At 42.3% G+C, this 16,803-nt stretch overlaps 2 protein-coding genes across 2 annotated transcripts; both read right to left on the bottom strand.

Moving 5' to 3' along the window:
• Positions 1–3,317: 3,317 nt before the first annotated feature.
• LOC122363168 (extracellular calcium-sensing receptor-like) lies at positions 3,318–6,631 on the bottom strand. Its single transcript, XM_043265146.1, has 6 exons — positions 6,519–6,631; positions 5,943–6,234; positions 4,932–5,759; positions 4,581–4,808; positions 4,306–4,420; positions 3,318–4,231 (listed from the first exon to the last, which is right to left on the bottom strand). The coding sequence occupies exons 1-6, from the start codon at positions 6,629–6,631 to the stop codon at positions 3,318–3,320; spliced, it is 2,490 nt and encodes an 829-aa protein (XP_043121081.1).
• A 6,555-nt stretch (positions 6,632–13,186) lies between these two features.
• On the bottom strand, positions 13,187–16,418 carry LOC122363148 (extracellular calcium-sensing receptor-like). Its single transcript, XM_043265113.1, has 6 exons — positions 16,207–16,418; positions 15,733–16,024; positions 14,814–15,617; positions 14,470–14,697; positions 14,183–14,306; positions 13,187–14,100 (listed from the first exon to the last, which is right to left on the bottom strand). The coding sequence occupies exons 1-6, from the start codon at positions 16,416–16,418 to the stop codon at positions 13,187–13,189; spliced, it is 2,574 nt and encodes an 857-aa protein (XP_043121048.1).
• Positions 16,419–16,803: the final 385 nt, after the last annotated feature.

Raw genomic sequence — 16,803 nt, 5'->3', positions numbered from 1 at the left:
AGTCCGTACTGTCAAGGCAGACAAGCAGACCCAATTGCAGAAGAAAAAAATTGTTTATTTGACAAACAAGAGTTCTTGATAATTGTCCAACAAAAGGGTGAAACCACTGGCAGGCGACTCCAGCCTTAATCCCAGCTGCAGAGGAGGTGAGGAATGGCTCGTCACTCAGTCACAATAGATGGGATGATGGGTGAACCAGACCCCAACCGGTGGGGCAGGAAGCAATTGGCCGGTCAGGTGGTAACTGGGATGCCTTTCGCTGAAGCCACGTTCCACAACCGCCCGCTAGAGGACCGGGACGGGTACTGGCACCCGAAGGTAGTCTGAGAGGAGAGAGTACTGAGCCGGGTTACAGGTGGGCTGAGAAGTGGGGCCGGAAAGGGGAAAAAAAAAACTGAAAAGAACAAACAAAAAGTCAACAAGGCAAAAAGGTACTAACTGGACTGGGAACAGGACTAAAACGAGAACCAACAAAAAGTCGACGAGGCAAAAACTGTACAACTAGACTGAAGACAGGACTGAGACCGGACAAACAAAAAACTGATCAAACTAGCAAACTAAGGTTCAGAGTCAGGATGAACAAATATCAAACGACGGACTGACAAAGGACAGAAAACACAAGGAGATTAAGTAGGTTGGGTAATTAACAGAAATGGGGTGCAGGAGTGTGAAACAATTAGGTTTAACAAGAGGGGAGGAGTTAACAGCGAAGCACATGGCAAGCTGTCAAAACAAAGGCCATGTGCTCCAGGACAACAAAACACAAGACGTACACAACAAGCTACTGCCAATCCCTGACACCCTGAGCCACTGCACAAGATGGCCGCCCTTCCCTGAGCCACTGCACAAGATGGCCGCCTGCCCTGAGCCATTGCAAAAGCTTGCCGCTACACCAAAGCCTTTAGCCACTGCAGATATCCAGCCCCAGATCCCAGCCACCATGGATGCCTCTCCAGTATTTCCATTGTGGATGCAGCAGTTGAGGACAACGGGGGCGTTCCAAGGGCATTTGAGGCTGATATCCAGTCTGGCGGAGCCACCAGTGATATCAGTGAGGGCAGCTGATATCCCCAGAGCTTCAGCACAAGTCATCCCTGAGACTGTTCACTGTACTTCCTGTTATGACAGTTGCCATTTTGTGTGCTTGGACCACACACTGCTCAACCTCTACAGCAGCCAGCAAATCCACTCCAGTGACCACTGAAGTCCACAAACCTGCTTCACAGGACTTTCTTGTCCACATGTCTGCCCCTGAGTCCTTTCCTGACTCCAAGTTCGCTCCTGAGATCTCTCCTGTCTTCCAGCCTGCTCCAGAGGTGTCAGCATCAGTTGTAGAACCTCCAGAGTTGGTACCAGTCGCTGCTAAGCTCACTGCCAGCCCTGCCACAGCTACGGAAGCCCTATGACCCCACTTCCTGGCTGTAAGGGCCACCTGTGAATCATTATCCTTCCATGGCTGTGAACCCTTGTCCAGAGTCAGCTATAAAGGCCGCCAGTGAACTTTTTTTTTATTTTTTTTTTTTTTTTTTTTTTGTCCAGTCGCGGCTAAGGAGGCTGCTTGTGAACTCTTGTCCAGCCCAGCCACAGCTACAAGGGCGACTGTGAATATTCATCCAGCCAAGTCTCTGTCTTCGGGGCCATGAATGCCCAGTCTATGTTGTCTCTGCTTCTTTCAGTCCCCAGTCTCACGTATGCTGTCCTCGCCAGCCCAGCTCTCTGCTCCGCCCTGGAGGCTCCCAGCTGGGGTGCAAGGGAGAGAGTCCACTTCGTAGATACGAGCTTGGACATTGGGTGAACTGTGGTGTGTGTGTGTGCTTAAGAAGTGCAAGTGCTCATTGGCTGATTGAGCAGAGGTGTGACTGATTTGTACTCTGTAGAGGTAGATCACTGAGATTGCGTGGTAACAGAACCTGGCAGATCCGTCACAGATAGCTGATCCTATGGCTATTTGAGAATTTTTTGTTGTTGTTGTTGTTGTTATTACATATAAGTGGTATTTGTCTGCTTTAAGTAAAGTAGCATTAGGGAAATGGCAAGATGTGACGCTTTAAATGCATCATAAATTTAAGAAAATAGTATAATCCATTTTAAGTGAATTGTGTCCATTATGTGGTATATAAAAATGGCCATACTCTTAAAATCTATAACCACAAATAAGTATAACACATTAAAACTCTTTTTATGAATAATTGTGAGATGATACAACATGTTATAAAGATATTTATAATGCATTATGCACTCATTATAATGCCTGAAGAATTCCCTTATAATATTAAAAAAATTCAAAAAGTAGTATAAAAAGTTAAGTATACTTAAGTAAAGTTTAAGGATTTGTTTAAGTATATGTAGTATACAAATATCAGTATACTAGTAGTATACTAGTACAGTTTATGTGTACTATTCAAATACTCCTTGGGACTAAATTGGTCCACTTTCTAGTATATAAGATATACTTTTATGCATACAGTATATAACAGTAGTGAACTTTGAGTACGCTAATTAACTAATTTCCATCAATGTCTTAGTTTGTACTATAACTATAATAAAAGTGAACTTCTACTGATAGTTTAATAAATAAATAAAAAGTAGTAGCATTTTTAGTACACTTTGAAGTATAGTCTCAGTAAACTTGTATGGCAAGTAGACTCATAAGTTTTCATTTAATCATGAACTTTACATCATACTTTAAGTAGGTATTAATTTGTATATGTTGTTATATGAATATCTGAACATACAAAACATTAAAAGAAAGAGCGAGGTATCTACTTGTAACAAAAACATTTTATTCTAGCTTCATGCATAATTTTTTAAAACACTTGAATGTGGTGAGTTTCATAAAAATAATTTTCAACAAAAATCTGAAAAAGTCTACGAGTTGGATGATGATCAGAATGTAGATGGAGCCAATCAACACCCCAAAGCTTGACTGTAATTAGTACTTCTTCATTGCTCTACATGTTATTCTATAACATTACTCAATTTTGATGCTGTCTTATTTTTGATGATCATGTTATATTGCATGTGGAAGCATCTGTTATTTTGAGTTTGTCTTCACCTGTATTTTTTGGAAATTCTGTACAGAAGATGTTTACTAGCGCCCCCTACCATATAATGAAAACACAGATATCTGAGCTATATTTCTGTTCCTAGAATCTAAGTATAAGCCAAGTATACTTAAATGTCATACAGCAAACCAGACTTTAAAAAAAAGTTTATTTGTTATGCTTTTAAATTATATCACATTGTAAAAAGTTTGTTAAATACATATCAAAATTTCACCAATGCATGTGTAGATGGTTAACCACATTAATGTAAAACTATTTATTTTGCGCTTCTCTTCTCATGATGGCTTTTTTAGTGTTTTTCTCTGGATGTAAAAGGATAATGTAGCACTTTGGGACAAATATGGCCACCAGTAATCCAAAACTAGAAGCCAAAATGGCAAATATCTCCACAGCAACTGCATATTTCCCTGGAGAACTCACATATGCTGGAACAAATGCAATCCACACAGCACAGAAGATCAACATACTAAAAGTGATGAACTTTGCTTCATTAAAATTATCTGGAAGATTTCTTGACAGAAAGGCTAACAGGAAGCTTACTGCTGCCAACAGTCCAATGTATCCCAGAAGCAAAGAAAAACCAGCAACTGAGCCAACAGCACATTCATATACTATTTTAGAGCGGATATACTGGCTGTTTTTATGTGGTGTTGGAGAGGCAGTTGATAGCCAGACTGCACATATCACAACCTGAAGTGCTGTTAGGACCAGAACTGTGCATCTTTGTTGAGCTGCTCCAAACCATTTCATTGCTCCTTTACCCTCTGGTCGAGATGACTTGAACACAGCTATTACCACCATAGTCTTGACCAGGATGCTGGAGATGCACAGGACAAAACTTATACCAAACACAGCATGTCTTAACTGACATGTCCATAACTGTGGTTGGCCAATAAACAGCAGAACACACAGAAAACACAGTTTAAGTGACACCAGCAGCAGGAAGCTGAGCTCTGAATTGTTGGCACGTACTATAGGAGTGTTACGGTGAAGAGCAAAGATGATCATCACAAGAGCACAGATGATGGTGCCAAGCAGAGAAGCAGTGGTCAGAGAGATGCCCAGAGGATCCTCATAGGACAGAAACTCTATTTCTTTCGGTACACACTGATCTTTTTCTGGATTGGACCAGAATTCATCTGGACATGGTGTGCATTCAATAGCATCTTTGAGTAAGCAAAAGATAAAAGGTAATTACTTTCAAATGTGATACAGTTTTGGCTAACAATAATCTCCTCACCTGTTGTATTAGAAATCTCTCCATCTCCACATGGCAAGCAGTCAAAACAGCAGACAGGAAGGCCCTTTCTCGTGGCCCTTCTGGTTCCTGGGGGGCAACTCTCAGTACATACTGACTGTGGGGGCTAAAAGATAACATCTGTTATGTTTTTGTCTATTACATAATGACAAGCTTGGATTGTCCATTAATTTATTTACAGTTGTCTTATATCTCAACTACTGTTTAGACTTTATACCTGAAAAAAGGATGACATTTTAACATTCAAAGGTAATTACTTTTAGTGTTTCAAAATTCCAGAAAAATGCATCCTCGTTGAGTGTGAGAACAATCCCTGTTGCCGCTCCATCATTTACTACACCGACCTTGTAGAGCTTAATAGATCCTTCAGAGCTCGGCTGCCAGTTCAGTACATCATAGATTGCCAGAGCATCTCCATTCTTATCAAATGACACATGATCCCCAAATCCTGTGGTGAAATTCACTTTCTGTAGGTAGTGAATCAGCTGTACAGTTTGAAGACAGGACAGGTTTAATATTTTTATCTGAAATTTGAATTAATACATATAGCACAAATTTTACTTTACCACATTCAGCTCTTCTGTATACACTGTACATGTTGGTCTCACCTGCCATGGTTTCAGGTTAGTTATATCGGCACATTTGTTGCCACTGAATGGTCCTCTCCCCTCCTTACACTGCATCAGGTCATGAAGTGCATGTGCCAGTGCATAAACTGCCTTATAGACATTGTAGGGTGCTCTCAAACCAGAAACATCTGTGTATGGTGTGTTTGTTTTGCTCAGATCTTCCTGTCCTGTGCACACTTTTTTAACTTGTGTTCCATCAGCCCCTTTACCGTCAGTTTCAAAACTGCACCCAAAGATGTTTTCCCAGAAGATTCTTACTATATCATTTCTTTGATCATTGTTGGGATGAATACGTAACAGAAAGTCATAAAGCCCCTGGATCTCTCCACGCCTGATAGCAATACCCATTGTTCCCCCCAGGTATGGCTGGAAACGTGGTGTGCGAAATACAGTTGAAGTGGCCCAAGCTTCACTTGCAATCCACTGCCTGCCTGTTATGTTCTGCATTGCCACCTCATTCATCAAAGGTATCAGTAAGGATGAAGCTGAAAAAACAACCACCACTCTAGCTGTAGAGGACCGAATCATTCCAATTATGCGCTGAATATCTGTGGGGTTGTTATCATTGGGCAATATTTCAGAAAAAGCAACACAGTGTCCAAATAACTGCATTTCCTGATGGAAGGACTGAGCAGCATAGATACCATAGTCATTATCACTGTAGATAAGACCAACCCAGGTCCATTTAAAATGTTTCAAGATCTGAACCATAGCCCGCACTTGAAAGGCATCACTGGGGATTGTTCTGAAGAAAGAGGGGTACTTTTTTCTGTCACTCAAACAAGAGCAGGTAGCGTAGTAGCTAATCTAATTAGGAGAGAGCAGAGGCAGAAGGAGAAGATGTGTGATATTTTGATATTTGCATACAGTGGCCTCTATTTTAATTGAAAATATGATAATGTCCTAATTAATAACCAACTTCATTGTGATAGAAACAAATTTGACAAATGTAAAAAAATTATTTTTTTAACAGAAAAAAAGATTTCATACCATAGGCAGTCGAAACAGCCCAAGGACACTGGAAATTGCAATAGAATGAGTAGAACCTGGATCACCTATGAGTCCAATCACCGGTGGTGGCCCTTTGCAGTTGAGGTCAGAGATGGTCTCCTCTGTCCCACCAACCAGAGCTGTAGCACCACGGAATGCCACTCCAAGCCTTAAACAGTTGTCATAGATTTGGTAACCAAGTGTGATGTTAGGCAGCAGGTTTGGATTGTTATTAATCTCATTGATCGCAAAAACCATTGTTGCTGCCTGCTGGAAGCTTGTCATATAGAAACTAGAGAGGACAATACAAAGAACAATTAAATAATTAACAACAGCAATGCTAACAATAACAGTAGAAAAAATATAAAATATTATTCATACATAACATTAAATTTTTTGAATTATTTTTTTGTATTCTGTTCAAATATAAATATAAAGTAAACATGCAGTTAATGCTTATTCCCATATGTCCTGTAATCCACAATGTAACATAATATCAGTTACACTGTATATACAATATGATTATTATTTTAAAGTGTTCTTCAGTTGGTATTGTCTCACAGCTCACAGACTCACAGCTCACAACGTGGTAGTTTTGGCTCTGTTCTGAAGTTCAGCTCAGGGAATACTTTGAGGTACCTCTGAATCTCAAACAGACCGCCAATTATAAGGTCTCCATTCTGGTACATCCCATTCAATGTGAAGTGTCCCTGTAGCTTACAAGTACCTGAAGTGGTCATCAAAGCTGCATATATATAGTTACAAGACAGGAACAAAGAAACATAAAGAATTACCCACATCTTTCCCTCTTTTTTATGTTACTGTTCATTCAGCTCACTGATTTATCATATTTCACGTAGTCCTTTTTTATAGAGCAGGCGGTGCCACTGGTCTCTATGGAAATAATTATGTTTTTTTTTTTTCCTCTCTCTCTCTATAGGGTAACCCTTCACCTCTCCCAAAAATGCCAATCAATTTTGACCTTGTGAGTCAAATTTATAAAACAATTTAAAAATATAAAGACTGTTTCTTTGTGTTTTTTGAAAAAAAAAAAAACTAAAATACTTTAATAATATAACAGTTATTTGTAATATGTATTTTATCCTTAGGCCTGCCTTATGCACATTTTGCATAACATTCAAAAAATACTGTATGAGTATATATGTATTTATTTATTGCACACACCAAAAAAACTAAAAAAAGAATCCCAGGGCCTCCAGAAGTCTAAGGTTGGCACTGGACTTACACAACTGACACTGTTTTTATGCTCTGATGTCACACATCCATTATCTCACACTGTGTCAGCGATATGTGTCTGTATGAGAAGTGCTGCACTTCTGAGCATGTGATCTAAGCATAAGGGAAAAAACAGACAAAGAGGAAGAGGGAAGAAAGTCAGAAAGCCATCGTCCCATAGGCCCACCACCTGCAGGAGGGAATGTAAGGGGCCGGTGCCTTGTGGTTTGGGTGGCAGTCGAAGGCGGGGACCTCAATCTGAACCAGAGTGGTGTTGTAAGGGTCCCCCTTTTCCTGCAGATCGGAATCCAGAGGCCCTGGTCGAAGGTCAATGCGTCTTTTCTTTGCGTCTCGTTAAAAATCATTGTTGATCTGACTCACCCTAGCACGCCAACAATGCGGAAAACCTCAGAAGTCACTAACCTACTAGAAAAGTTATTTCAGACAATATTATAAGTTAACCAAGATTAAAAGTACAAAGTACATAGTATAGTGTATGAGGATACACACCACACTACGGGCCGATCTGGCTACAGAATCGCGCCTTGTTGTGTTTTGTCACTTTCCTTATATACTCAGACCAGACAAAGAGATCCCAAAAGTAATTGTAAAAACCTTTTGGTGTTTAGGTTCCCGTGCTCCAGTGTCACACCTGGCTGGAACACTTTCAGAGACCCAAAAGAGAGACCCTGCTCCTGGCTGAGACGAGATCCGCCTGGAGTACTTCAGGTCTCTTCATGTTGTGGGGCTGTCTTGGCTGACACGCCTCTGCAGCATCGTGTGGACGCAGGGGACAGTGCCTCCGGTCTGGCAGACCGGGGTGGAGGTTCCTCTTTTTAAAAAGGGGGACCGGAGGGTGTGCTCCAACTATAGGGGGATCACACTCCTCAGCCTCCCTGGGAATGTCTATGCCAGGGTACTGGAGAGGAGAATCCGTCCGATAGTCGAACCTCAGCTTCAAGAGGAACAATGCAGGTTTTGTCCTGGACGTGGAACACTGGAACAGTTCTATACCCTCTTCAGGATACTGGAGGGTTCCTGGGAGTTTGCTCAATCAGTCCACATGTGGATTTGGAGAAGGCATTCGACCGGGTTCCTCACGGTTTTCTGTGGGGGGTGCTCTGGGAATACGGGGTAAGGTACCCATTGCTAAGGGCTGTCCAGTCCCTGTATGATCAAAGCAGGAGCTTGGTTCACATTGTCAGTCAAGTCAGACTTGTTCCCAGTGCATGTTAGACTTCGACAGGGCTGCCCTTTGTCACCGGTCCTGTTCATTATTTTTATGGACAGGTTTTCTCGGTGCAGCCAGGGGTTGGAGGGAGTCCAGTTTGGTGACCACAGGATAGCGTCTCTGCTTTTTGCAGATGTTGTTGTCCTGTTGGCTACATTTGGCCAATACCTACAGAATCAGCACTTCTAAATCTGAGGCCATGGTTCTCAGTCGGACAAGGGTGGCTTGCCCCATTCAGGTTGGTGGGGAGCTCCTGCCTCAGGTGGAGGATTTTAAGTATCTTGGGGTCTTGTTCACGAGTGAGGGGAGGATGGATCGAGAGATCGACAGACGGATCGGTGCAGCTTCTTCAGTAATGTGGTCGCTGTACTGGTCTGTCATGGTAAAGAAGGAGCTGAGCTGCAAGGCGAAGCTCTCGATTTAACGGTCGATCTTCGTTCCTATTCTCACCTATAGTCATGAGCTTTGGGTCATGACCAAAAGGATGAGATCCCAGATACAAGCGACTGAAATGAGTTTCCTTTGTAGGGTGGCTGGGCGCTCCCTTAGAGATAGGGTGAGGAGTTCAGTCACTCGGGAGGAGCTCAGAGTAGACCCGCTGCTCCTCCACATCGAAAGAGGCAAGCTGAGGTGGCTCGGGTATCTGTTCCAGATGCCTCCCGGATGCCTCCCAGTGGAGGTGTTCCAAGATGTCCCATTGGGAGGAGGCCCCGGGGAAGACCAAGGACACGCTGGAGGGACTATGTCTCTCGGCTGGCCTGGGAACGCCTCGGTGTTCCCTCGGAAGAGATGGAGGAAGTGTCTGGGGAGAGGGAAGTCTGGGCGTCCCTGCTTAGACTGTTGCCCCCGCGACCCCGCCCCGGATAAGTGGAAGAAGAAGAAGAAGAAGGATATTGTCTCTGCTTTTAGCAAATGATGTTAACCTGTTGGCTGCATCTGGCCAGGATCTACAGTGTGCACTGGGTTGGTTTGCACCCGAGTGTGAAGTGGCTGGGATGAGAATCAACACCTCTGAGGCTTGTTCTCAGTCAGACAAGGGTGGCTTGCCCCCTTCAGGTTGGTGGGGAGATCCTGCTTCAGGTGGAGAAGTTTCAGTATCCTGGGGTCTTGTTCACGAGTGAGGGGAGGATGGAATGAGAGAGACAGATGGATCTGTGCAGCTTCTGAATCTCTTGATGTTGCCTGCCGCTTTGCAACTATAATTCTTCTGTAGAGCATTAATACAACTATAGCCTCTATATATCTCTGTATATATCACAGTGGTGAGCACAGGGCAGACTCTGGTGATGGAACAAGAAGTAAATACTCTCTTAGCAAAGGAGTATATCGAGGTGGTTCCTCCTCTCGCGAGGGAATCCGGGTTCTACAGCCAGTATTTCATTGTTACAAAGAAGGATGGAGGGCTAAGGCCCATTTTAGATCTCAGGCTCCTGAACTGCTCAGTGATGAAGCTGAAGTTCAGGATGCTCACTGTGAAACAGGTTGTGTCACAAATTAGGTCCGAGGACTGGTTTGTCACGATAGATCTAAAAGACGTGTACTTACACGTGTCTATCTATCCTTCACACAGGAAGTACCTGAGGTTCGGTTTTCGGGGGCGAAGCGTACCAATATCGGGTTCTTTCATTTGGCCTTGCACTCTCATCCCGGAAGTTCACGAAGTATATGGATGCTGCGCTGATACCACTGAGGCTCCAGGGCGCCAGGGCGCGGTAAGCCTACTCCATGTAGCGCTGTTCTGGCTGGGCTCGGTATGGTTCTCGGACCGAGGGCCTTCCTAGACGGGTCTCTGTGGGAGATCCCAGTCAGGATGGACCTCCTCTCACAGACAGGGGGCACCATCGTGCACCCTCGCCCGGAGTTGTGGAGGCTGTGGGTGTGGCCTCTGAGGGGGCGCAGCTCATAGCCTCAGGTCCTTCAACCAAGGTTATAGAGACCATCCTCCAGTCCAGAGAGTCCAGAGCTCCATCCACGAGGAAACTGTATGCCTGGAAGCTTTTCACTTCATGGTGTAGAGACCGCCAGCTCGATCCAGTTTACTGCCTCATTGGTTCAGTGCTGGAGTTCCTGCAGGAAGATTCTCCACCGGAGTTTCCCACTTAGCCCTTAAGGTATACATGATGGCGATCTCTGCCTACCACGCCCCTCTCGTGGACATTCGGTTGGTAGAGACCCACTAGTGGCATGTTTCCACCGCAGTGCGCTGAGGTTGAGACCTCTGGTATGCAGACATTAAGCAGATGGATTGTGGATGCCATTAACACAGCGTATGAGTGCTCTGGAAGGCTAGGAGTCAGGGCCCACTCAACCAGTGGAGTGGCGGTCTCCAAGGCCCTGCTATCGGGCGTCTCCATGCAGGAGATGTGTGACACCGCAGGTTGGTCCACCCCCCACACATTCACTTGTTTCTATTGGCTAGACTTGCAGGCTCCTGGCTCCTCTGTCCTCCTGCCCTAGACTGCACTCTCGGCTGGGACTGGCAAGTCTGAGGGCATGGGCATCTCGTTCCCCAAAGCCTTGGTGATGCGGCTCAAGTTCCTGAAGAGGAACGTCTCCAGGTTACGAATGTAACCATGGTTCCTCGAAGGAACGAGACGACGCATCTCAAGGCCAATCTTCAGAAGCTTTCAACCTCTAATGCAGAAATATTAATTCATGCGTTTATGACCTCGAGGTTAGATTATTGTAATGCTTTATTGGGTGGTTGTTCTGCACGCTTAATAAACAAACTTCAGCTAGTCCAAAACGCAGCAGCCAGAGTCCTTACTAGAACTAGGAAGTATGATCACATTAGCCCGGTTCTGTCAACACTGCACTGGCTCCCTATCAAACATCGGATAGATTTTAAAATCTTATTTATTACCTATAAGGCCCTGAATGGTTTAGCTCCTCAATACTTGAGCGAGGTCTTATCACATTATAGTCCTGCACGTCCGCTATGTTCTCAAAACTCTGGCCATTTGATAATACCTAGAATATCAAAATCAACTGCAGGCGGCAGATCCTTTTACTATCTAGCACCTAAACTCTGGAACAATCTCCCTAACTCTGTTCGGGAAGCAGACACACTCTGCCAGTTTAAATCTAGATTAAAGACACATCTTTTTAACTTAGCCTACACATAACACACCAACACACTTTTTATTATTCAAATCCGTTAAAGGATTTTTAGGCTGCATTACTTAGATTTGCTGGAACCGGGAACACTACTCCTACAATACGATGTACTTGTGACATCGTAAAAAGAATGGCATCTACGCTAATATTAGTCCTGTCTCTTTCTCAATCTGTTTTCACAGTTTGTATCCAGACTAGATGGTAGATCAGCACACAGAGATTATGTTCATCAGAGACCAGAAAACCTAGATGCGCCCGTTGACAGATCACCATATCCTGATGCACACACAAATACACACACACACACACTAAGTCATTTACACTATCTGACACAGTTGCATGGGTGCTGGGTGTCCGGTCAGAGGAGAACTGACCCCAACTGAGTCTGGTTTCTCCCAAGGTTTTTTTTTCTCCATTCTGTATGCATGGGGTTTTGTTTCCTTGCCGCTGTCGCCTCTGGTTACTTGGTTGGGGACACTTAACTTCTAGTGATTTAACGTCGAATTGATTACAGAGACCGTCTCTGCATTTAATAAGAAATTGTTCACTCTCGTCATTATACATCCCTGTCATTGTATTGTTCTACATTATATAGTACAGTGCTTTGATGCAACCTGTGTTGTTAAAAGGGCTATATAAATAAAAATGATTGAAATGATTGAGAAGCTGAGGCCAGCAGCATTCCATGTGCTCTTATGCTTCCTGGCCCAATACGTCACCCGCCTATGATGTCTTACCATCTTACTGGTCTGATTGCACATACGTTCAGAGTCATCACACTGGGGGGCATTTCCCGAAGCGTCTGGGATGCAGCATCTTGTTCCTTCAAGGAATCATGGTTACATTCATAACCTGGAGATGTTCACGCTGTATACCTGTTCGGAGATGAGGTGGCCCACATGACGCAAAATGAACAAGGAAACCAATAGCAGAAATACAAGAGGACAAAGGAAGCATGACACTAACAGCCAAACGATACTGATTCTTACACTGGGCTCCTATCAGAGTCTGTTCAGCTGTAGAGTCTGTGGACTGTGTCCGAAAGTGAACGTACGTCTATTTGCTGTATCTATTGTAAACAAAATAATGGCAGTGATTGTAATTTGTTTATTTGTTTTTGATGCGATGAGACAATCATATTCAGGATAATCATGTCAGATGTTAGTGGTTGATCAATAGTGTTGATTTGTCATTCTGGAAGCAGTGTTTATGCAAACAATATTTTATGATCATCATGCACCGAACCACTGTCTGATTTATTGTTGTTATAAAAGGAAGTACATGTAATGTGTAACAAGGACACCTTAAAATACAGCTTTACCCAAATTTAATATACTGACATATTAAAATCTAAGCTATGGTTGCTTTCAATCTATTTTGGGGGAATATTTCCTGTATTTTAATTCACATTTCTTGAAAATAATTTTTCTTTTTTCCTAATTTATAAATAGTTAATATTGAAATAATGAAAAATGTATGCTTTAGTATGGTGATCATTTTACAGTAATATATACTTTATTATTACATCAATATGGCATCATGTAAGAAAACAAGAAACACATGCATATCTGAGTATTAAAGCTACTTCAGGTTGAACAGTGAACTAGTGTAAAAGGCAGAAAAAAATATTTTAAGAAAATTTCCCAGTCAGCATGTGCAATTATTTCTTTTCAGCTTTTCTTCCCATTATGGCTTTTTTAGTGTTTCTTTCTGGATGTATAAGAATGATGTAGCACTTTGGGGCAAATATGGCCACCAGTAATCCAAAACTAGAAGCTAAAATGGCAAATATCTCCACAGCAACTGAATATTTCCCTGGAGAACTCACATATGCTGGAACAAATGCAATCCACACAGCACAGAAGATAAGCATACTGAAGGTAATGAATTTGGCTTCATTAAAATTATCTGGAAGATTTCTTGCAAGAAAAGCTAACAGGAAGCTTACTGCTGCCAGGAGGCCAATGTACCCAAGCAGAATGGCAAACCCAGCCACCGAACCAATGGCACATTCAAATACTATTTTAGACCTGATATACTGGTTGTTTTTATGTGGTGTTGGAGAGGCAGTTGATAGCCAGACTGCACATATCACAACCTGAACAGCAGTGAGAACTAGGACGGTGCTTCGTTGTTGAGTTGCTCCAAACCATTTCATTGCACTTTTACCCTCTGGTCGAGATGACTTGAACACAGCGATTACAACCATAGTCTTGACCAGGATACTGGAGACACAAAGTACGAAGCTAATACCAAACATGGCATGTCTTAACTGACATGTCCATAACTGTGGCTGGCCAATGAACAGCAGCACACACAGGAAACACAGTTTAAGTGACAACAGCAGCAGAAAGCTGAGCTCTGAATTGTTGGAGCGTACCACAGGAGTGTTATAGTGAAGAGCAAAGATGATCATCACAAGAGCACAGACGCAAGTGCCAAGCAGGGAAGCAGTGGTCAGAGAGATGCCCAGAGGATCCTCATAGGACAAAAACTCTACTTCTTTAGGGACACAGTGATTTTTTTCGGGACTGGACCAGAATTCATTTGGACATGCTGTACATTCTGTAGAATCTGTAAAGGATGAATAAAGTGTAAGAAATGTAACATTTGCAGAATCATGCATAAAACATATGAATTTAATACTGCCTCTCACCTGCTGAATTAGAAATCTCTCCATCTGCACATGGCAAGCAATCAAAACAGCAGACAGGAAGGCCCTTTCTTGTGGCTCTTCTGGTTCCTGGGAGGCAACTCTCACTGCACACAGACCTTGGAGGCTGAAGGATACACTGTCTCTTATTACTCATGTTTTTGTATATCACATGATGACAAACATTTCATTAGTTTCAGCCTTTTCATTAATTTGATTTATCATTACTTTGCATATTTAGTATTAAGACTATATATCTACAAAAAGGATAGTTTTAGATTTTAATTTACTTTTTTTGTCTCAAAGTTCCAGTATAATGCATCCTCATCAAGCGTGAGCACTTTCCCTGTTGTCGACCCTTCATTCACCACACCAACTGTGCGGACAACAATCGACCCATCAGAGCTAGGATGCCAGTTCATCACATCATAGATGGCCAGAGCATCTCCATTTTCATCAAATGACACATGATCCCCAAAACCTGTGGTAAAGTTCACTTTCTGTAGGTAGTGAATCATCTGCACAGGTTATAAAAACAAATATTAGTCATATATTTATGTCCTTTTTTCCCCATTAAGTGATCTGTATTTTTGGACACTTTATAGTGCAGGGTCTCTATTGCTGTGGGTTTTACCTGCCATGGCTGTAAATTAGTTATATCGGCACATTTGTTCCCACTGAATGGTCCTCTCCCCTCCTCACACTGCATCAGGTCATGAAGAGCATGTGCCAGTGCATAAACTGCTTTATACACATTATAAGAGGCCCTCAGCTCTGATACATCATTATATTCATTAACAGTGCTGTTGAGATCCTCTTCCACTGTACATATTTTTTTACCATCTCTGCTTTCATTCTCAAAACTGCACCCAAACATGTTCTCCCAGAAGATTCTCACCATATTATTTCTTGGATCGTTGTCAGGTTGAAGACGTAGAAGAAAGTCTTTAAGTCCCTTGATCTCTCCTCGACGAATGGCAATGCCCAAAGTGCCCCCAACAATTGGTACAAAACGTGGAAGGTGGAGCACAGGTGAGGTGGTCCAAGCCTCACTTGCAATCCACTGCCTGCCTGTCACATTTTGCAGCAATAATTCGTCCATCAGGGGTAACAGATCAGTTGAGAATGCCACCACTACTCTGGCTGTAGAGGCCTTTATCACTGCCACTATGCGCTGAATGTCCCTGTGATTATCATAAGGCATTATTTCAGAAAAAGCCACACAACCTCCAAATCGCTGCATTTCCTGATGAAAAGACTGAGCAGCATAGATTCCATAATCATCATCACTATAGAGGACCCCAACCCATGTCCATCCGAAATATTTTAAGATCTGAACCATAGCACGGACCTGGAAGGCATCACTGGGGATTGTTCTGAAGAAAGAGGGATACTTTTTCCTGTCACTCAAACAGGAGCAGGTGGCGTAGTAGCTAATCTAATTAGGAGACAGTAAGAAAACAGAAAGGTAAAGGTGGGTAAAAGATAAATAAATTGTAAAAGAAGCATAGAATAACTGTTATGAATATTATATATATACATATATATCTTACCATTGGAATGCGAAACAGACCCAGTACACTAGAAACTGCAATGGAGTGCGTGGACCCAGGATCCCCAACAATAGCAATCACAGGTGGTGGGCCAGTACAATTCAGGTCTGAAAATATATTTTTTGTGCCACTAATAAGAGTTGTAGCAGCCCTGAATGCCACTACAAGCTTCAAACAGTTGTCATAAAGATGGTAACCAAGAGTGATGTTAGGCAGCAGGTTTGGATTCTTATTGATCTCATTTATAGCAAAAATCATGGTTTGTGCCTGCTGGAAACTTGACATGTAGAATCTAGAAGAAAAGGCATACACAGCCCATTGCATGTAATCAAATAACAATGACTCTAAATAATTCTAGTTTTCCTTTTATTGTGATCTTTTACCTAATTTTAGTTTTTCTTCCTTTCTTTTATCTAATTTCAGTCGTACATACTCAGTCATCATAACTTCTCATCGTTTAATTTGCACACTTACTCCTCACACTTGGGCTGTTCCGGCTCCATTCTGAAACTAAGATCTGGAAAGACTTTGAGGTGCTGAACCTCAAACAAGCCTCCGATTATAAAATCTCCAGCCTGGTACATTCCGCTCAGCTTAAAGTGTCCCTGGATTTGACAAGAGTCTGAAATGAAAGCAGAGACAAAGGTAAAGGAAAGATAGAGACAGATTTTTAGAGTAAACCACATTTCTCTTCCTTAATCTCTATGTGACCCACTATCTCTATTGATTGCTTAATTTATTATATAGATCACAGTTTTGTTTTTGTTTTTTTTACAGAACAGATGATGTCACAAGGACCTCCCTAGGCATGAATACGTCATTGTGGGTTAATTTATCATTATGTTTTCAAACATTATTGAAGAATTAAAAAAAAAAAAAAACTAAACAAAAAAACCCCACTGTAATAACATGAAAAAGATGAAAAAAAACATACTGTTAATTTTCTGCAGGAGAGTGGACAATTGCGTTTGTCCTAAACGCAACACTATTCAAAGTCAGTATGGAAAATTCCTTCAGAGGGTTAACACAGTATATCAGGGCCTTGTTTTTATACACCTTTTTAAACTGTAA

The sequence above is a fragment of the Puntigrus tetrazona genome, chromosome 18 (genome assembly GCF_018831695.1).
Source record: "Puntigrus tetrazona isolate hp1 chromosome 18, ASM1883169v1, whole genome shotgun sequence".
NCBI lineage: Eukaryota > Metazoa > Chordata > Actinopteri > Cypriniformes > Cyprinidae > Puntigrus > Puntigrus tetrazona.
This window is presented reverse-complemented; position numbering and strand designations above follow the sequence as displayed.